Source organism: Microtus pennsylvanicus, chromosome 12 (assembly GCF_037038515.1).
Source record: "Microtus pennsylvanicus isolate mMicPen1 chromosome 12, mMicPen1.hap1, whole genome shotgun sequence".
Classification (NCBI taxonomy): Eukaryota; Metazoa; Chordata; class Mammalia; order Rodentia; family Cricetidae; genus Microtus; species Microtus pennsylvanicus.
The window spans coordinates 35,906,388-35,928,293 of record NC_134590.1 but is presented as its reverse complement, the minus strand read 5'-3'; the positions used below and the strand labels follow the sequence as shown (position 1 = coordinate 35,928,293).

General features: G+C 42.5%; 1 protein-coding gene across 2 annotated transcripts in view; it reads left to right on the top strand.

Moving 5' to 3' along the window:
• The first annotated feature begins 981 nt into the window (after positions 1–981).
• The window catches only part of Wdr19 (WD repeat domain 19), a 65,717-nt gene continuing 44,792 nt past the window's right edge, over positions 982–21,906 (top strand). The window contains exons 1-7 of one of the 2 annotated variants that reach the window (XM_075943414.1): positions 982–1,045; positions 3,856–3,947; positions 4,211–4,276; positions 6,348–6,473; positions 9,966–10,081; positions 15,814–15,929; positions 21,243–21,323. In XM_075943414.1, coding sequence (XP_075799529.1) covers positions 1,040–1,045; positions 3,856–3,947; positions 4,211–4,276; positions 6,348–6,473; positions 9,966–10,081; positions 15,814–15,929; positions 21,243–21,323 — 603 coding nt within the window. In that variant the 5' untranslated portion in view covers positions 982–1,039. Of the gene's footprint in view, positions 1,046–2,201; positions 2,222–3,855; positions 3,948–4,210; positions 4,277–6,347; positions 6,474–9,965; positions 10,082–15,813; positions 15,930–21,242; positions 21,324–21,906 lie in introns of those variants that run through there. The other variant, XM_075943413.1, reaches the window with a different exon arrangement.

Genomic DNA, 21,906 nt, shown 5'->3' with positions numbered 1-21,906 from the left:
GTTCCTGAAGGCAGGAGAGTGGTTTCTGGTGGGTTTGGCTGGGGCCTGGCTATCTCTATATAATCTGCCCCTGAACACAATAAAGGGGGCATTCTTGGGGAATTCAAGGATGACCCGTGTCGCTGTCTCTCTGTCTGTGTGTATCTGTGTATTTAAACCTCCAGCTCCTTTGCCCGAAGCTCACGAACTGGTGCCAGCGCACCGAGCACTGACACGGGGGCGCGATGAGTGGCAAATCAGAAACCTGAAATCAAGAATTAACCCAACTGCAAACCCCAGGTAGTTGTCTTAAGTTTTTTTTTCTCTGTAAATCAGACAGGTATAGGGAAAAAGGAAACAAAAAGATGGGTTGACTTGTCATTTTCAACTAGCAAAAGAGGCAGTTTCGGAAATACTAAAGACGCCCAAATGCCTTCAGGTCTAATCTTTTTAAAAGGCTGCAAAATTGTAGAGCCGAGTTCATTTTATTACCCCTGTTCCTCCCCGACCACACTAGCTAGGTCCTTGAAAGAAAAGACCTGTCACGCCACGTCTCCTCCACGGCACAAAAAGGGAATGAAAACAGTGGAGGACGACACTCTAGTTTCGCCAAGCCTTCTACGTTCAGCCCTCGTAGAAGCCATCTGGCCCCTGAGCCGATCCCCGCCTCCTGTTTGCCAACGTCTTACTCCCGCCTTTTTCCTGGCTTCGCTCCGCGTCCTCTCCCGCTATCCCCTGCATCTTCTCGTCAGATTTGCTCAGGACCCTATCCGTCCACAGAGCCCGCCTCCCGGAGTCGGTTTTACCCAATCAGAGCTCAGGCAGGAAGTTGACCAGCCCTCGTGACCTCAACTTCCGGGAACTTAGCTCCGCCTCCACACGTGACTCTCTCCACCCTGCCCATCTCTCTCAAAGGAAGTCGCAGAAAAGCCCCGCCCTGCGCTCGCTGATTGGCTGCTATTTGCATGGTCTCCTGGGTGACAGGAACGCGGTAGTCTGGCGGGGGAGTTCTGGTGCGCCTGCGCACTAGCAAGATCGGGGGTGCCACTGGAGCCTGGAAATGAAGGTAAATAACTTACAAAAGCCAGCGGGGTGAGAAGACGCGGCCGCCGCTGGTTTCCTCAGATCTCGCAGCGCGACTCTGAGTAGTTTGTGTCCCCGTCCCTCCGCAGGAGTGCTGAGGGGTGGAGGAATGCTCCCCGGGAGCGGGAGGGAGGGAGGGGGTTGTAGGGCTGAGGGGAAAGGACGTTCTGAAAGCAGGCGGAGAGGGAGGCCTGTGCCCTCCGGAACCCACTAGAAGCCTGGAGCTGAGGATGCCCGAACTTCTCAGCGCTGGGGACGGGTCGCTGTGGAGGTGACCCTGTGCCTCAGACTGCCTCATTTTTGTGGCTCAGCACCAGGCAAGCCAAGCCACTGGCCCAGAGCCCTAGAGAGAATGAAAAGTCTCCAAAACTGTAATCAAAAATTGCTTCGCCTGTGACCCATCCAGTGTACAAATTGCTGGTCGCTAACACATGGCGGAGAAATCTAAATCTGCACACTTGTGTGCGGCGTCCTCTGCACGAAGGTTACTACTATCGGATTTGTTGCGAATCCCACAGCTGCAGCTTCTTTGCTCCTCTGATTTTCCTCAGCGATACCTACCTGCCCTGCTCTGGCAAAGAAATGGAAAAGCCGATTTAAAAATGGTTTTCGCTTTCCTAAAGCTTCACGGTGGTTCTTGTGTCAGTTGGATTGACAGATAATTCTGCATGATTCGCCTCAGATGTGATTCACTTTCCGATATGATGTATCAGATAGGTGGAAATACTTTCTTTATAGCTGAGAACCCTTCGCCAGAGAGTTACAGCGAGTTGCTGTAATGCCTATACCCAATACGTAAGAAGCAAACCTTTGGGTTTCTGGTTGGAAAGCTGTAACTTTCTTTTCTGGGTTGTACTAGAGCGGCTATAGAGCTCTAGGGATGAAAACTAACCTGTAAGACCACAGCCCAAGGCAGATCTGCCATGAAGGGAATAAAATAAGGTTTGCCGACAATGTCGTCACACAGTTGCAGGAGTAAGATGTTGTTAAATGCGTGTGGGTGTCCATGCTGGACAACCTGTATTTGCTTGGAATCGTAGCACACCTCTACTTTTGAGTTGCGTTCCCAGGACACTGGTCTTCAGGAGGTGGATGCAGAATGTGTTCAGAAAGCACTGGAGGAGTTGTGTTACCACTCAGCCCCAAGTCCTCTGCGATGGTATAGAAACTGCGTCTACCTAGATCAGGGTGGCCTTTAAAATCTGATGTTTTTCATGTAGGATCATGTTCCCAATTAGTCTAGATTTGGAATCTGATATAAGAATAATATAAATCAATGAAATTTCAAATTTCTAACTTTTAGCAACTATAAGGTTTTTGAAGAAACAGATAATATGTTTTGTTTGAGTATCTCCAAAATTTATTTCAACATGTAATCAACAGAAACATTATCCATGAAGCCAGCATTGTTGCCCACACCTTGGGGAGGCAGAGGCAGGTTGACTTCTGTGAGCTGTTACACAGAGAAACCCTGTCTCAAAAAGACCAAGAAAAAAAGAAAAAGAAATGAAGAAATAGGTATAATAGTGGGTAAAAGAAGATAATTTAAAGGGATTGTAAGCATTTTACATAGGTCTATTGTAATCATCCAAGACTTTTAAATAATAATTTTGTTAAATTTAATCCCCCAAATATGGGTCACAATTAAGAAACTCATGTTTAAATTCCTTTGGTGTGCATAAAGCACTGTGATGTGTTTTTCTAAAGTTAATGATTGGAAACATTTAAAAATGCAGAGAGAGGCAGGTGAGTCTTTGTGAATGTGAGGGCAGCCTGCTCTGCATAGCATTTTACTGTCCAGCCAGAGCTACATATGGAGACCCTGTCTCAAAACAAACAAAAGAAGTTGTGTGATAATCTCTTGTCTTTTGGAGGTTTTTGTTTGTTTGGTTTTGGTTTTTTGAGACAGGGTTTCTCTGTGTAACAGTCTTAACTGTCCTGGAACTAGCTCTTGTAGACCAGGCTGGCCTCGAACTCACAGAGATCCACCTGCCTCTGCCTCCGGAGTGCTGGGATTAAAGGCGTGCACCACCACCGCCCGGTTGCTGTTTTATGTTGAGGTCTGTACTAGTTGCATTTCTGTTGCTGTGATAGACTTACCTGAGAGGAAGAATTGAGTGGATCAAGGCTTACTTCATTTTACAGTTCCAGCTTACAGCCCAATAGGCACGGGAGGCACGGTGGCAGGAAATTGAGCAGCCAGGCATATCCATCTTCAGTCAAAAGTAGAGGGCAGTAGATCCAAGCATGCCCACTTGGCTTGTTCTCAGTCATTTCTCTTCTACAGTTCAGGACCCGCTATCTAGGGAAGGGTGCCTCCCACTGTTGGGCGGGTCTTCCCACGTCAGTTAACTTCAGACAGTCCAACCCCGTGGAGACAGGCCCTCATTGAGACCCCTTTTCCAGATGACTCTAGGTTATGCCAACAATTAAAGCTAACTATCAAAGTCCGTTCTGCTGCACAAACTACTTGTGTTTGATTGATTGGTTGATTATGTTTTATTTTATTGTGGATTTTTTGTTTGTTTTGAGACAGGGTCTTAACACTGTATCCCTGGCTGGCTTGTAACTCACTGTGTAGACCAGGCTGGCTTCACACTGCTAGAGATCCCTCTGTCTGCCAAGTTCTGGGATTAAAGGTGTATGCCACCATACCTGGCTCTCGTCGTTATTTTTTTTTTAATAAACACAGTCATTCATTCTGTAGTTTGCATATCTGCATGATTAAGTTTTGGCATATTTTCTGACCAATTCATAATTGTTTTGGAAATGTAAAAATTGTTTCTTTTTTAGCGTGTTTTCTCCCTGCTGGAAAAGTCATGGCTTGGTGCACCAATACAGTTTGCCTGGCAAAAATCATCTGGAAACTTCCTTGCAGTAACAGGGTAAGAAAAAAGTGACTATTGTAAATAATGGTTGTGTGCGCAACTCACCCGTGCCTGTGCTGTCTCTTCAGTGTAAATTCTGGTTGAAATAAATCTTCAGTCCCATTAACATTACACTTACAGAATCTTTTCCTCGACCAAATTTACAAATACAAATTTAAAAACTACCATGAAAGAGCATTGAAGTCAACTGATATAGATCCTAATTTTTTAGATAAATAAGAGAAATAGTTAAATAACTTTTATATTCTACTTGCTTTCAGAGCTGACTGTATTGTTAAAATCTTTGATCGCCATGGCCAAAAAAGAAGTGAAATTAGCTTACCTGGGTAAGTACGGGGGTGGATCAAAAGCTGTTTGTTGTCTATAAGATTAAAAAAAAAAGGAAAAAAAAGAAAGACTGCTGTCTTAAATGAGTTGCCCATCTCCTCTTTTTTGTTTTCTCTAAGTATAAAAGGGATTTTTCTTTATGCTAAAGTTAGCAAAGCATGTGTATGGCACTTGACTTAGAGTATATATATATATATATATATATATATATATATATATATATATTCATTCACGGAGAGCTTTATGTGAGCAGGATAAGTGAGTCCAAAATAAGGTTTCTCTGGGGCTGGGGACGATGGCTTGGTGGCTAAAGCACTTGCCACACAAGCGTGGGGACCAGAGTTCAGATCCTGAGAACACAGAGAATGCCAGGACAAGGGAAGACTCACCTGTAATGCCAGCCTTGGGAAACGAAGACTGGATGGACCCCTAGTGCAGGCTGGCTAGAGACTAGCCATGTCGGTGAACTCTGGGTTTGACTAAGAGGCCCTGCCTCCATAAATGAAGAAGAGCGATTGAGGATGATTTCCAGCATGAACCTGAAGCCTCCACATGCACACACATGTGTTCCCTTACACATGAAAATTACAAAATAAGGATTTTCCCATTAGGAAGGCACAACCTGTATTTCCTTTGGTAATTCCTCTTCAGTAAGTCACTGGAGAACAGTTACTTCGTGCATTCTTCTTGGAAAATGAAGATGCCTTCCACTTTCAGGATCCCATTCTAAGGGCATCGGTAGACCAGGCGCAGTGAATAGTGCAGTGTTCTCTCCTCTGGCTCCCATTGCAGACGCTCTGGCCTCGGTAGACGTGTGCTGCTGTGCTTTTCCATGCATGTCTGCTGTCCAGTTTGTTGGCCACTATTCCAGGCCCCATTGTTTGCGTCTCTTGGCCCGGCCTCTCTCACCTGGTCTGCCCCATGCTTCTAAGGCTAGCGTTTTCGCCGTCTCCCGCACTCTTCATTGTTGCTTCTGATTGCTGTATTTTAGGGATGAGATGAAAATAGTCGCCCAGTGATTGTGCCTAAAGAAGGCACTCAATAGAAAGCTGCTTTGAGTAAATTGTGGGAGTTTAATTGCCCAATCTCGGTGACACCTGTTTTGGTTGCATAAAGATCTCATCTGAATTCTGCTGCTGGATTCATAATAATGGGATTTGACCAAAAAGAATCTCCAGACAAATAAAATGCTGTCTAATTGTCAGTCTTTAATTGGCAAGTGATTTTATCAACAGTTTGAAAATTTTCCTCTTCTATGCTCCCAAAGTTTCTGAGACCATTAAAGGATATTAGGGTCCCCAAACACATCTTAACTATTTGATGAATAAAATAAAATAATTGCCAAATAAATGCTAAATGTAAATCAAAGCATGTTTTAGCTGCTACCCAGGAGCAAGGAATATCCAAAATGAAAAATAGCATTATATCAATGAAGAAGTCTATTTTTTTATATTTTTTAAAGACGTATTTATTATGTATACAGTGGTCTTCCTGCATGTATGCCTTCATGCCAGAAAAGGGCACCAGATCTCATTACTGATGGTTGTGAGCCACCATGTGGTTGCTGGGAATTGAACTCAGGATCTCTGGAAGAGCAGCCAGTGCTCTTAACTGCTGAGCCCTCTTCCTGGAAATGATGTTTTTATAGGACTTAGGAAATCCTGATAATTGGTTACATACAATTTTATTTAGTATAGTGCATGGAAGTGGTACCAAAAGTAGAACTTAAACATTTCTCCATCCCAGCCAGGCTGTCGTGGCGCACGCCTTTAATCCTAGCACTCAGGAGGCAGAGGCAGGCGGATCTCTGTGAGTTCGAGGCCAGCCTGGGCTACAAGAGCTAGTTCCAGGACAAGGCTCCAAAGCCACAGAGAAACTCAGTCTCGAAAAACCAAAAAAAAAAAAAACAGAAATATTGAGATAAGTCTTGTATGGCCAGTGGATATCAGGTTGAATTTCTAGTAAAAGTATTGAGTGGTCTTGTTGTAGGCAGAAGTCATTAGGTCGGTATTGTTTCTCTCTCTGACTTTTGAGAAGTGGACAGTAAAGATTTTTTTTCTTTTCTAAAAGCAACTGTGTTGCCATGGATTGGGATAAAGACGGGGATATCCTGGCGGTGATTGCTGAGAAGTCTAGTTGCATTTATCTGTGGGATGCCAACACAAACAAAACCAGCCAGCTAGACAATGGCATGAGGTAAGGATAACTGTTGTTGTTTAAGTGATATATAAAGTACTAAATGACAAAATACTTTTATTATTTGTATTATTTTATTAATGTCAGTAATTATACTTATTATTGGGATATAATATGACATTTTAACAGATGCACACAATGTGTATTGGCCAGATCAGTGTAATTATCATTTCCTAACTTTGTAGTTATTTTTAAAATTTTAACTGAGTGATGTTGCTGTTTGTTGGCTTTTAATTATTTTTAAAGTTTTCACTGAGAAATGTGACTTTGTTGTCTTGATGCTGATAGTGTTTACTACTTTGACTTTGGAGATGCAATGATGAGGGCTTTTTGGTGTTGTGATAATAGTCACTTTGTTTGGTTTGGGGTTTGGGTTTTTGAAAGAAGATGTCATATAGCGCATGCTGACCTCAAGTTCACTGTGTAGCTAAGGATGACTTTGAACTGCTGATCCTCTGCCCCTACCTCCTAAATGCTGGGATTAGAAGCCTGTACCACCATGTCTTTCTTGAGTAATTTTCTCTTTTTTTTTCTTTTTTTCCCTTTTTTTTTTTTTTTTGGTTTTTCGAGACAGGGTTTCTCTGTGGCTTTGGAGCCTGTCCTGGAACTAGCTCTGTAGACCAGGCTGGTCTCGAACTCACAGAGATCCGCCTACCTCTGCCTCCCGAGTGCTGGAATTAAAGGCGTGCGCCACCATCGCCTGGCTTGAGTAATTTTCTTAGGAAGGAAAATATCATTCCTTTTATGGTTAATATATGTAATCCTTCTGTTAATTAGAATAAAGATGTGTATGGCCAGGTGTGGTGGCACACCCCTTTCATCCCAGCACTCAGAAAGCAGAAGCAGGTGAATCTCTGTGAGTTTGTGGCCATCCTGGTCTATGTAGCAAGTTCTAGGACAGACAGGACTATAGAGAGACCCTGTCTCAAAACAAAACCAAAAAAGAATAAAGATGCTATGGTTGTGAAATAGATTCTTTTGAAAGTCTTTTGGTAAACATATCAAAAATGAACACGATGAGAAAAAGTTGATATGGGAAAATCTGCAGGTGAGATGACTGCAGTGTCACACAATAAATGACCGCACCTCAAACAAAGGGGACGGCAAGGACACCATGGGTTCCTCTCACCTCCTCGTGTCTCCCAAAAGAAGAAGGCAGTCTCTTCAGTTGGCATTCGTTTGCTTGTTTTGTGTAGGAGTATGAATGTGTGCGTGACTGTGCATGTGTGCGTGACTGCGTGCATGTGTGCGTGACTGCGTGCATGTGCGTGACTGCGTGCATGTGTGCGTGACTGCGTGCATGTGTGCGTGACTGCGTGCATGTGTGCGTGACTGTGCGTGCATGTGTGCGTGACTGCGTGCATGTGTGCGTGACTGTGCGTGACTGTGTGCATGTGTGCGTGACTGTGTGCATGTGTGCGTGGCTGTGTGCATGACTGTGTGCGTGGCTGTGTGTATGTGTGCGTGACTTGTACATGTGTGCGTGACTGCATGTGTGCATGACTGTGTGCATGTGTGCGTGCCTGTGTGCGTGACTGCGTGCCTGTGTGCGTGACTGCGTGACTGTGTGCGTGACTGTGTGCGTGACTGTGTGCGTGACTGTGTGACTGTGTGCGTGACTGCGTGACTGTGTGCGTGACTGCGTGCGTGACTGCGTGCGTGTGTGCGTGACTGTATATAGGTGTGCGTGACTGTATATAGGTGTGCGTGACTGTGTAAGCATTTGTGTGTAGATCCCAGGGATTGAACTTGGGCCATCAGACTTGGTAGCAAGTGTATTCACCTGCTGAGCCATCTAGCCAGCCTGTGATATTAATTCTTAACTTAATTTTACTTTATTATCATATGTATTTATTATAACTATATTATTATTACTGTTAACTTTATTCATCAGTTATTGCAGCTAACTTTTCATATACTTCATTAATATTTCACCTCCAAATATATCACCTCATCATAATGTATGACCTTTCACAGATTCAACTTACATCAACTGTACTGGGAATTTTTGGTGCTCTGATTCCAGATTTAGCTAGAGAGAGTCTCCTCCAGATTAACCTTTGTCCTTACTCAATGTTCTGAAGACAGAAGCACACTCTATCTGTGGTGCTCAAGATGTAGCTACATTGGAATCACCTAGGAGAGTCAGTAACATAGCTAGATCCACCCCCTGAGTTTCTACTGTGTAGGTCTGAGATGGGAGCTGGTAAGTGGCATTTCCAGCACCTCCTTGGGATGCTGATGCTGCCTCTGGGATGACTTTTGAGAACTGTTACTTTGGACCCACTGTGATTTCTTCTCTCAGTCTCCAAAGAGTTCTCATGCCCTTTTGTAGGGAGTCATAGAATAGGCAGCCTGTGAGTCCTAGAATATATGCAGGAACTGGGAGCTGGCCAGAAGGCCCTGAGGTGATGAGCCGAGTTTGATCCCTGGGACCAACATGGTGGAAGGAGAGAAAGAACCAAGTCCTACAAGCAGTCCTCTAGCTGTGGTGTTGCTCCCATACACTCAAATAAATAAATGTGATTTAGGAAAAAACCTTTAGACAAAAGTGCTTTCTGATTCTGAACAACTTTGTAATAGTGATGGAGCAACAAACATAATCCTTTTTTCTTCTCTTTTTTGCTGTAGCTAGGAATTGACCCAGGGTTTTGTTTCCAGTGCTCTACCACTGAAATATATGCTCGGTCAAGATACATCCTTAAGATTATGAATTCTCAATGCTTCCTCTGGTTTCATTTGTCATGTTAAGGAGAACTCCTTGTCCCCCTCGTGTATATGTGTGCGTGTGGAGACCAGGGCTGACATGGGGAGCCTTCTTGGATCACCCTCCACCTTATTCACTGAACCCAGACTTTACCAACATGGGTCATCTAGACAGCTTGCTCCGCAGACCCCCTCTGTCTTAACAAGCACTAAAACTACAGGCTGGCCCACCAGGCATTTACATGGATTTTGAGTCTTACTGCTGCCAAGATGATTTTGTAGTGTCTCCAAATTTTCTTTTAAAATTTTAATTTTATTTTATGTGTATGGGCTTTCCGGCATGCATGTCTGTACTACATGTATTCCGGGTACCTTCAGAGGCCAGAAAGAGGGTGTTGGATCTCCTGGAACTGATGTTACAGACAGTTGTAAGCTACCATGTGGGTACTGGGAATCAAACCTGGGTCCAGCTAGTGCTCTTAGCCTCTGAACCATCTCTCTGTTGCCTCCAAAATTCTTGTTGCACTTAGTCTTCATCTAAAAACTATAAGCTGTATGGGTTTTTTGATTGTTTGTTTTCTTGAGACAATCTTACTATGTAGCTATAGGTAGCCTCGAACTCACAGAGATCTGTCTGTCTCTGCCTCCTGAGTGCTGGGATTACAGCTAAAAGCCCATGAGCTATACTGTTGTACTTCAGCTTCTAAGCAGAGGTTAAAGTTATACATGAAGTATGAGAGGATTATGATTGTGAACTGTTCTGTAATATGTGTCTTAATATTACAGGGATCAAATGTCCTTCCTTCTTTGGTCAAAAATTGGAAGTTTCCTGGCGGTTGGGACCATTAAAGGAAATTTGCTCATTTATAACCATCAGACATCTCGAAAGATTCCTGTTCTCGGTAGGTTCTGGCAGAAGCACTCTGCGTGTTTGAGGTGCTGCAAGGGAAAATCTGTAGAGAAAGGCTTCCTGGTCCATCCTAGACTGCTGACCCTGAAGGCCCCTCCCTGCTTGCTAAGAACTGAAACATTCGGTGATTGCGTGTAGGACCCACGCTGCCAATTCTTACCCCACTTTTTCTCCAAACACCAGTTGGTCTATGAGGAGTTTGCCTCAGCGTGTGTGGCCCATTTGACCTTGCATGAAGTACTCTGGTCTCCCCCAACCTCTGTTCGCTTGACCTGGGCCCCTTGAATACCCTTGAAGATTACCCTTTCCACTGTAGCCTCACACTGGTTAGTGGGTCATAGAATGAGCAGGGCTTACAGCAGGCCTGTGGCCAGAGAAAGCATCCCTGCCGCTCTAGGGAGGCCGCGAGCGCTGGAGATAGCGACACCTACAGGACATGTGAGAAAGAACAGTGAGTCCTTTCAAATGATTTTCACAGATATCTCCTTAGTAAGTATTGATTTTAATTTTTAATAATGAGAGATAAATAGAAGCGTCATTACTCTGTTTGAAAGACCAAACTAAAATTTCCTCCCAGGTACAAAGATCAACTTTTTCCATATAAATTTGTTTGTTAATTGTTTTTTCAAGACAGGGTTTCTTTGTGTAGCCCTGGCTGTCCTGGAACTTGCTCTGTAGACCAGGCTGACCTTGAACTCAGAGATCTACCTACCTCTGCCTCCCAAGTGCTAAGATTAAGGTGTCTGCCACCACTGCTCAGCGCCATATAAATTCCTGTATGACTCCAGTAGGCATTTTGTTCCCCGCTTTATCTCTGAGTATGTCCTTATAAGCCCCAGAGGTTTTGATACTGGATGCATATGGAAATAGTATGTTATAGCATGATCTCTCATATCAGGCTACCATATGAACATGATGTTGCTGTTATCTTAGTATTTAATATGAATATGATTCTGCCCACATTCTTAATAACCATATAAAATGTACTGAAAAGATTCTAATTAATTGCCCATCTTAGTACCTTTAGATAAATATACCATTGCTTCTCTCAAACTTGGTTGGGATTGTGGCTCAGCTCTGTTTACTCTTAGCTTTTTTTAGAGCTTTATTTTCTATAGGAATTGATTTCTGTGCACATGAATGAAGATGCCTATGGAGTCTAGAAGTATTGGATCCCTGGAGCTGAAGTTACAGGTGTTTGTGAGCTACCTGATGTGGGTGCTGGGAATGAACCTGGGTCCTCTGGAAGAGCGCAAGTTTTCTTAACCACTGGGCCATCTCTCCAGCCGTTCTTCTTAACTTTCTTAAAATCAGGCCACCTCGCTCACAGCTGCTTGATCCACCAGCACTACTAGAAATCAATCTGCATTTCCTGGTGTACATTTCCTGTGACTCGACTAGATGCTGGCATTTCTTGCTTCGCAGGTTTCTGATATGCAGAAATGTCAGTTATGATAGTTTAACTAAATAATGCCCATCTCCCATTTCAGTCACCAGAGTGCTATAAGTAGGTCAGGTAGTTCTGTTAACTGTTCCTACTGATGCCATGCTTAGCCTGGGTTTTGAGCAGTGTGACAGTGTATGAGAAAAAAGGTTTCTTCCCCTCTCCTTGGTAAAGAAAGGAGTTTATGGGCAGTGGGATGGCACCGCAGGTAAAGGCACCTGCGGCCAAGCCTAACAACCTGAGTTCAGTTCCTGTAAACCATGCAGTGAAGGAGAGAGTCACCTCCATATGTGTGCTGTGGAAAACACATGCACACATGCACACAACATGTGTTCACACACACACACACAACGGAAGGGTGGGTGGATGGATAGATAGATAGATAGATAAACAGACACAGACAGACAGACAGATAGATGTGATTTTTAAAGATAAAGAAGAAAGGTTTTGTCTTTAGCATCTTTCTGCCTCTCTTCATACAACCCTTTCCCGCCCTGATGTAGCTGGACCACCTGAGTCCTTTAGTCTGCTGTCAACGTGATCTCTCCATCTACAGGCAGGCTCTTCTCTAAATGTGCCCTTCACTTTTGTGCCCTGCTCTCCTGACTCGGAATGCTCTCTGTGACCTGAGAACTCCTGAATCTGTATCTCTTCGACCCATGGGCTAGACTCACACATGAAGTTCTCACTCTGCATCCTCAGTGCGAGACCCATGTGCACTGCAGATCTAACACCCCCAAGCCCTCTTGATTGACCAGAAAGTGTCTTATGTATTCTGTCCAGTCATGCCCAGGTTGCAAACCTGGCTACTATCATGAGACAGCCTCCTGTTTTCTGTCTAATTTCCTGTATTCTCAACATAATTTGTCTCCTTGTGTCCTGCTATGTGCTCACGGGCACTGTGTCCTTAGGACCAACAATCCACAGTGGGAAAATATTCAGGAAACTAAACACACACAGACATCTGTCTCCTACTTTTTTGTAGTGGTGTGATACAGTAGTGAGGGGATCCCCTTCTTAACACAGTCTCACTAGGGAGCACTCACATTTGTACCCCATTGTTAACATAGATTATACTGTAGTTATCATGGTAACCCCGGTGTTACTGTAGATTATACTGTAGTTATCATGGTAACCTCAGTGTTACCATAGATTATACTGTAGTTATCATGGTAACCCCAGTGTTACTGTAGATTATACTGTAGTTATCATGGAAACCTCAGTGTTACCGTAGATTATACTGTAGTTATCATGGTAACCTCAGTGTTACTGTAGATTATACTGTAGTTATCATGGTAACCCAGTGTTACTGTAGATTATACTGTAGTTATCATGGTAACCCCAGTGTTACTGTAGATTATACTGTAGTTATCATGGAAACCTCAGTGTTACCGTAGATTATACTGTAGTTATCATGGTAACCTCAGTGTTACTGTAGATTATACTGTAGTTATCATGGTAACCCAGTGTTACTGTAGATTATACTGTAGTTATCATGGTAACCCCAGTGTTACTGTAGATTATACTGTAGTTATCATGGAAACCTCAGTGTTACCGTAGATTATACTGTAGTTATCATGGTAACCCCGGTGTTACTGTAGATTATACTGTAGTTATCATGGTAACCTCAGTGTTACTGTAGATTATACTGTAGTTATCATGGTAACCCCAGTGTTACTGTAGATTATACTGTAGTTATCATGGTAACCCCAGTGTTACTGTAGATTATACTGTAGTTATCATGGTAACCCCAGTGTTACTGTAGATTATACTGTAGTTATCATGGTAACCCAGTGTTACTGTAGATTATACTGTAGTTATCATGGTAACCCCAGTGTTACTGTAGATTATACTGTAGTTATCATGGTAACCCCTGTGTTACTGTAGATTATACTGTAGTTATCATGGTAACCTCAGTGTTACTGTAGATTATACTGTAGTTATCATGGTAACCCCTGTGTTACTGTAGATTATACTGTAGTTATCATGGTAACCTCAGTGTTACTGTAGATTATACTGTAGTTATCATGGTAACCCTGGTGTTACTGTAGATTATACTGTAGTTATCATGATAACCCCAGTGTTACTGTAGATTATACTATAGTTATGGTAACCCCGGTGTTACTATAGATTATACTGTAGTTATCATGGTAACCTCAGTGTTACTGTAGATTATACTGTAGTTATCATGGTAACCCCGGTGTTACTGTAGATTATACTGTAGTTATCATGATAACACCGGTGTTACTGTAGATTATACTGTAGTTATCATGGTAACCCCTGTGTTACTGTAGATTATACTGTAGTTATCATGGTAACCCTAGTGTTACTGTAGATTATACTGTAGTTATCATGGTAACCTCAGTGTTACTGTAGATTATACTGTAGTTATCATGGTAACCTCAGTGTTACTGTAGATTATACTGTAGTTATCATGGTAACCTCAGTGTTACTGTAGATTATACTGTACTTATCATGGTAACCCTAGTGTTACTGTAGATTATACTGTAGTTATCATGGTAACCTCAGTGTTACTGTAGATTATACTGTAGTTATCATGGTAACCCCGGTGTTACTGTAGATTATACTGTAGTTATCATGATAACACCGGTGTTACTGTAGATTATACTGTAGTTATCATGGTAACCCCTGTGTTACTGTAGATTATACTGTAGTTATCATGGTAACCCTAGTGTTACTGTAGATTATACTGTAGTTATCATGGTAACCTCAGTGTTACTGTAGATTATACTGTAGTTATCATGGTAACCTCAGTGTTACTGTAGATTATACTGTAGTTATCATGGTAACCTCAGTGTTACTGTAGATTATACTGTACTTATCATGGTAACCCTAGTGTTACTGTAGATTATACTGTAGTTATCATGGTAACCTCAGTGTTACTGTAGATTATACTGTAGTTATCATGGTAACCTCAGTGTTACTGTAGATTATACTGTAGTTATCATGGTAACCCCAGTGTTACTGTAGATTATACTGTAGTTATCATGGTAACCTCAGTGTTACCATAGATTATACTGTAGTTATCATGGTAACCTCAGTGTTACTGTAGATTATACTGTAGTTATCATGGTAACCTCAGTGTTACTGTAGATTATACTGTAGTTATCATGATAACCCCAGTGTTACTGTAGATTTTACTGTAGTTATCATGGTAACCCAGTGTTACTGTAGATTATACTGTAGTTATCATGGTAACCCAGTGTTACTGTAGATTATACTGTAGTATCATAGTAACCCCAGTGTTACTATAGATTATACTGTAGTTATCATAACCCTAGTGTTACTGTAGGTTATACTGTAGTTATCATGGTAACCCCAGTGTTACTGTAGATTATACTGTAGTATCATAGTAACCCCAGTGTTACTATAGATTATACTGTAGTTATCATAACCCTAGTGTTACTGTAGATTATACTGTAGTTATCATGGTAACCCCAGTGTTACTGTAGATTATACTGTAGTTATCATGGTAACCCTAGTGTTACTGTAGATTATACTGTAGTTATCATAACCCTAGTGTTACTGTAGATTATACTGTAGTTATCATGGTAACCCAGTGTTACTGTAGATTATACTGTAGTTATCATGATAACCCTAGTGTTACTGTAGATTATACTGTAGTTATCATGGTAACCCCGGTGTTACTGTAGATTATACTGTAGTTATCATGGTAACCCCTGTGTTACTGTAGATTATACTGTAGTTATCATGGTAACCCCTGTGTTACTGTAGATTATACTGTAGTTATCATGGTAACCCCAGTGTTACTGTAGATTATACTGTAGTTATCATGGTAACCCCTGTGTTACTGTAGATTATACTGTAGTTATGTGGTCACCCCAGTGTTACCGTAGATTATACTGTAGTTATCATGAGCAGTTAAAATTGTGAATGATGTCAGCTTATATCAAGGATTTATGAGATCACAGGCTGAATGGTAACTTTGGGATTAACTTTCTTAAAATTTTACCTTTGCAAGTTTCGTTCTATGATAAATCAACATAATTTGTAGAGGAAAACATTGTTCTCTGCTGGGGCCTGTGTATATAATCCAGACAAAAAGTTATGTACCATTATCTTAATTTCTAGCTTTGTGATAAAGTGTTTGAAATAAGGTTGCATAGTCACCAAGGACTTGGGTGAGAGTAGAATCCCTTGATTGTTCATTCCCATTGCACAGAAAGATTAGCATCACAAATTTTTTATTTATTCTTTTGAAAAGTCCATGTGTCTGCAAAAATTGTCTCTTTTTTCAGGAAAACATACTAAGAAAATCACATGCGGATGTTGGAATACAGAGAATCTTCTTGCTTTGGGTGGTGAGGATAAAATGATTACCGTTAGTAACCAGGAAGGCGACACAATAAGACAGGTAATACATTGTAGTCCCTGCATGAGAGGTTCGTTTTCCCTTGTAATAAACAGCTTCATATCAAGCTAGTGTATCAAATTTTAAGTCACACTGGGTGGTAGTGGCACATGCCTTTAATCCCAGCACTCAGGAAGCAGAGGCAGGTGGATCTCTGCGAGTTTGAGGCCAACCTGGTCTACAGAGCAAGTTCCAGGATAGCCAGAGCTGTCACACAGAGAAACCCTGTCTTGAAAAAAAGCAAAAAACAAGTCACTTTGTAGAATATGCATATAATTTCATATTTTAAAATGTATTGATATTATTTTATTCTATGTGTATGAGTATCTGCCCACAGTAATGTGTACATACCACATACATGTCTGATACCCAGAGAAGTCAAAAGAGGGTGTCAAATTTCCTGGATGATGCAAACAACCATGTGGTTTGCAACTGAACCTGGGTCCTCTGCAAGAGCAACAAGTGCTCTTAGCTGCTAAGCCATCTGTCTCTCTAGCCCCCTCCAGCCCCCAATCTTATGTTTTAAATGTGAGACACTTTTGTCTGTTCCCATGCACCCATACACATGCGCAGCACCCAGATCCAAACGAACACTCATACTGTCACACTTGCATGCACACACACCCAAATCCTTTGTTGTGTATTATTAGGAAATTTTCTTGAAGATGAATATGTTATCTGTTAAAGGAAATATGTTTTCCCCTTTGGTATTAAATGAATTATTAGCTCTGTGGTTTCAGTGAGTATGTTTGTGATGAAGTTTTATTTTATGCATGTATGCTGATAAATGTTAAAAACCAGAGGATTCTGGACTCAAAATCAAGCTTCTTATTCTATAGCCAATACCTTTTATTGATATGTCAAATCATTTCCAAAGTAATCCTGACAAGATTTCAATTAAGATGGAATTCTACTACTGTTGAAATTTCCCAGGATTGATTTAATCCTATGGGAACATTATTTTTTGAACTACTGTCTTTACTTTAGTATTGACTGAAACGTTCTTGGAATATCTGCGTAGGCACATGAATAAACCTTGCTCTGTGCCACAGCCACACACTTGGGAATGCCGTGTATTCATCAGTTGCTGCTGTATAACAAAACATCTCAAAATGCAGGCGCTTAAAACATCTGTGTTTCATGGTTGTCGACAAGGAATCCAGATGCAGCTTCTTCGGGTACCTCCGCCTCAGGGTCTCCCACAAGGCTGTTACTAAGTTCACTCCTGTAGTTGTTAGCCAAGTTCAGCTCCTTGCAGGTTGCTGCTCCTACACAGAATCACTAGTCACTGCAGGTCCTGATTCCTTGTCACGTAGATCTCTCTGTCCCGTGGAGTATACAGTGGTTGAATATGGTTTGTTACCAAGGGTTTGTGTGTCAGAAGTTTACATTGTCTCATGTGTATAATGTCAGGAAGAGTTGGAGCCTAGTAGGAGGAGATGGAGTCCTTACAGTCAGGAAGGAGTTAATGTAGTTCTCTTAGGATTCTGGTAAATAGGTGAAGGTTGTTTTAAAGATCAAGATTGCTGGGGCTGGAGAGATGGCTCTGCAGTTAAGAGCGCTGGCTGCTCTCCCAGAGGACCTGGGTTCATTTCCCCTCACCCACATGGCAGCTGACAACTGTCTATAATCCCAAGATCTGACACTCTCACACAGACATACATGCAGGCAAAACACCAATGTACATAAAATAAGAATAAATTATTTTTTTTAAAAAAGATGAACTTGCCTTGCACCTGCTTCCGGCCCGGTCTCACCATGGCCCTTGTATTCACACACACTCCTGCCATGATGCTAGGTAGTCTTCTAAAAGACACGTGGCCTTACATGATCAGCTACCAAATCTTGTGGTACAGCTTACAAGCTCTATAGCTCTGGGAGATGGTAAAGATCATTAAAAATTTAGATTATGATCTTTAAATGACAGAAAACAGCCTGAATAAGACAGAGTGCAGGCAGATGTTATAACGCAGGGTAGGAGTGTGGCTCAGTGGTAGAGCACTTACCCAGCATGCGCAAGGCTCTGTGTCAGGCCTGACCAGCACCAAATAAGGAAGGAAACCAGTTGTGACTGAATTGTAAGTTCCAAAGTAGAAGGACTACAAGAATATGGCAGTCGGATATTGTTTTTGCCTCTGTCTTTCTCACATAACAATAGAGAAGAAGGCTGCTTACATGGCTGCCAGCTCCCTTCCATCTTAGCGCTGCTGTTTCCTAGGATGCATCTCCATCTGCCAGCTGAGAGCTGGTGCCCGGGGTCATGTGTGCATTCAGCCCCAGGGAAGGAAAGAAGGGAGGAAGGACAGAAGAAATTAGTGAAGGAGCTGATCCCAGGGGGCCTGTCCTGAGTTAGTCTACCTAGACGACCAGATGCCCCAGGAAAACTTACCTTAGTTGTTAATGCAGTGTCTGTCATTCTGTGCAAGCAAAGAAGCCTGAGCAGAGGTAAGGGGGGCGGCCTAGTCCAGGCTGCCCACGCTAGTTGAAGGTATGCATGGAGATTCAGATTTGTAGTGAACAAGGTGGAAGAAGCGAATTGGTTCTGTGTCTGGGATACTTAGAACAAGTCAAGCAGAAATGCGTGCCTCTGCTGTGTTGAGGAGAACCATAGCATCGCTAGTGTAGATCTTTTTTTTAATATTTATTTCTTTATTTATTATGTATACAACACTTGGCCTCCATGTATCCCAGATCTCATTACAGATGGATGTAAGCCACCATGTGGTTGCTGGGAATTGAACTCAGTACCTTTGGAAGAGCAGGCAATGCTCTCAACCTCTGAGCCATCTCTCCAGCCCCCAGTGTAGATCTTTTTAAAAGAGCTTTTATTCATTATTACCGTGTGTGCGTGCGCACACAAGAATGGCGGTCAGAACACCTTTGTGGAGTCTGTTCTCCCCTTCCGCCTTTATGTGGGTTCTGGGGATCAGACTCGGGTCATCAGGCATAGATGCCCAGCACCTTTTATACACCGAGTCATGCCACTCCTCAAGCTAGCATAGTTTTTAAGATCCTGGCATTCTAAAAGTAGTTTGCTTTGGCATGATTTCTAGAACCCTTCCAATTAGGAGCATCCTATTCTGGTGCCCCTTAGAAACGGAAAGGTAGGTATACTGTATGTGCTGCGGCACCCCCACCGGGTGCCCATATGGGACATTCCCAGTCAGGGGTTGTACATGTTTGTTCCTTGAGTCATGAATGACCTTAGGATACTTTTTCTACAGAGCATCACAAGAGTTCATTACATCTTGCCAGTATTTGCGTACAAGATCATTGTTTCCACTTTCTAACCTTACGAAGTCTCCGTCCAAAGCTAGACGCACCACTTGAGGTGTCACGTGGTAGGCAAAGCACACATTGCAGGTTTTTATTGTCTCATTCGTGACTCTGTCCTGGTTCAGAGTCACTCCACTGTCACCCGTGCGTGGCTTGCCCCTGTCCTGCTCAGCTTATCATACGTCAGCTGTGGAGTCTAGAGATCGGTTTGGCTGTTTTGTCTTGGTTTTGCAGTTTTAGGGTTTGAACCTAGGGCCCCATGTGTGCACGGCAAACGCCCTACCACTGAACCATCTCTAGCCTACTGTTTTTTGCATTTGAGACAGGGCTAGCCTGGAACTCATTATGTAATCCAGGCTTGCTTTAAACACATGACCATACTTCTGCCTCAGCCTCCTGGGAGTTTTAAATTTAATAATTCTACATTTTGTTTTTAGAAAGTACTTGGTAGTTCTTTTTAAATCCTACTTGAAATGTGTTCAAAGGTAATGTATACATGGAAAAATAATTCACAGATGATAATGATGAAACTCGTAATTATGGAATGACAAAGCATTGCTGAGACATTGTTGCTCACCTGTCACACTGACAAAATGATATACGTTGTGATCATGTGTTATAAAACTGTTATAAAACTGTAGATAAAAATGATATACCCCTTCGGGGTGGACATTTGAAAAATCTGGCAAAGCTACACAGGCTGCAGCAGCCAACCCTGCCATTGTTAGAGCCTCGCCGGCAAATGCAATGCATCTCCTACAGCACAGAAATATAGTCTGCTGGGCTACAGACACTGGCTCAGCAGTGAAGAGCACTTGTTCTTCCAGAGGACCCAAGTTCGATCCCAGCACCCATGTGGCAGCTCCCAACCTTTCATAACTCCTGTTTTATCAGCCTCATGTGGCCTCTGAGGGCACCAGGCACACGCATGGTGCACAGACATACCTGCAAGCCAAAATCATATACATAAAAAAATCTAAAATTAAAACTGAAAAATAAAAAGTGCGGTCTACCGAAACATTTAAAAACCTTTATTATTTTTTAGTTTATTTATTTATTTTACATCCCAGTCCTTTCTCATTTTTATGAGTAGCCTTTTGTCTCTTTAAAGTCTCCCTCGCTCTCTCTCGTGATTGTGTTTTAGGGACTTTCAGTGTCTTGTTCCTCCATAAGTACCATTCTTTTGACTTTAAGCTCATTCTCTGCAGGGTTTATCAGACTTGGAGCATTTGGCCCAACCCTTCAGGGTATGGTGGGCCCGGCTCCTTCCACCTTTCATTTAATTTCCCCCCAGAGGAGCTCCCAGACTGCTCGGTGTGTAAGCCGGAACCGCAGACTCTAGTGAGGATAGGAGATCAGGGCGTGGGTTACGTTCGTGAGATGAATGTTGGATTTTCTGACCTGGACCACAGCTAAGAAACAGATCCCCTGCCGCCCTTCTGTCTCCAGCCACACTGGAAGCTGCAGCTTGAACTCATATGCACGCTGCCTTCAGTGTGGTATTTTCTGCTGATCTCTGTAAATCCTCCCTTGAGCTTAACTTTCCATTTAAGAAAAACACACATTCTGTTTCACCCAGAATTTCTAGGTATTTGGCAGTAGAATTTTAAGGTTCATAATCCAAATTTAGTCATAAATAAAAGCAAGCTTTGTGGAGCTTTTGTTTGTTAGTTTGGTTGGTTGAGTTTGGTTTGTGGGTGTTTGTTTTTTCAAGACAGGGTTTCTCTGTGTAGCTTTGAAGACTGTTTTGGATCTTGCTCTATCCAGGCTGGCCTTGAACTCACAGAGATCTGCCTGCCTCTGCCTCCCAAGTGCTGGGATTAAATGCTTGCACCACCACCGCCTAGCAAGCTTCATGTTTTATTAATATTCAGAATGACTCTCTAAGGTTTGTTTAAGAGAGGGAAGGTATTCTGACTTGAACCCAAGGCTCAGTCATGTAATGCTTGGTATGTGACCTGTCCCCGAGCTCCACCCTGATGGGAGTGACTTGAGTCTGTGCACAGTGACGATTGATATCTTACACCCCGCCCCCCCCAGACACCGGTGAAATCAGAGCCAAGTGACATCAAGTTCTCCACCAGCAAGACCGATGACCGAATTTCTTCTGCTGAGAACACAGTAAGCATTCCAATTCAAGCCCACACCCAATCATTCTGGGAGTTTCACCGCGTATCCAGTTCCCTTTTCCTGGCTGGGTCAGACTTTGATAAGTTATGTCCGTTGTTTCTTAACCAAGGTAAGCCTCATCTCTCAGACCTCAAAGTTGTGTTTGCCATTGCGAACTTCCTCCATGCCAGCAGATGAGGACGTTTCCTGTTATGGCTACTGTTGCTGTGCCCATTTCTGTGCTAGAGAAAACACAGAGATTCCTTTAAGAATGGAAACAATAAGGCCAGAGGTGATGGCGCACACCTTTAATCCCAGCACTTGGAAGGCAGAGGCAGGGGATCTCGGAGTTTGAAGCCAGCCTGGTCTATAGAGTGAGTTCCAGGACAGCCAGGGCCACACAGAGAAATGGCTGTCTCAAAAACAAAACAAAACAAATAAAAAAAAAGGGGAAATGATTTCTATGTGACTTAAGTTTTTTTTTCCACATTCCTGATGGTAAACAGATCATAGCTTGTGTTTCTTTAACATGTACAATTATATTCTAGAATCTAGATAATTTTCATAATAAACATAAAAACATGTAAGGAGGTAA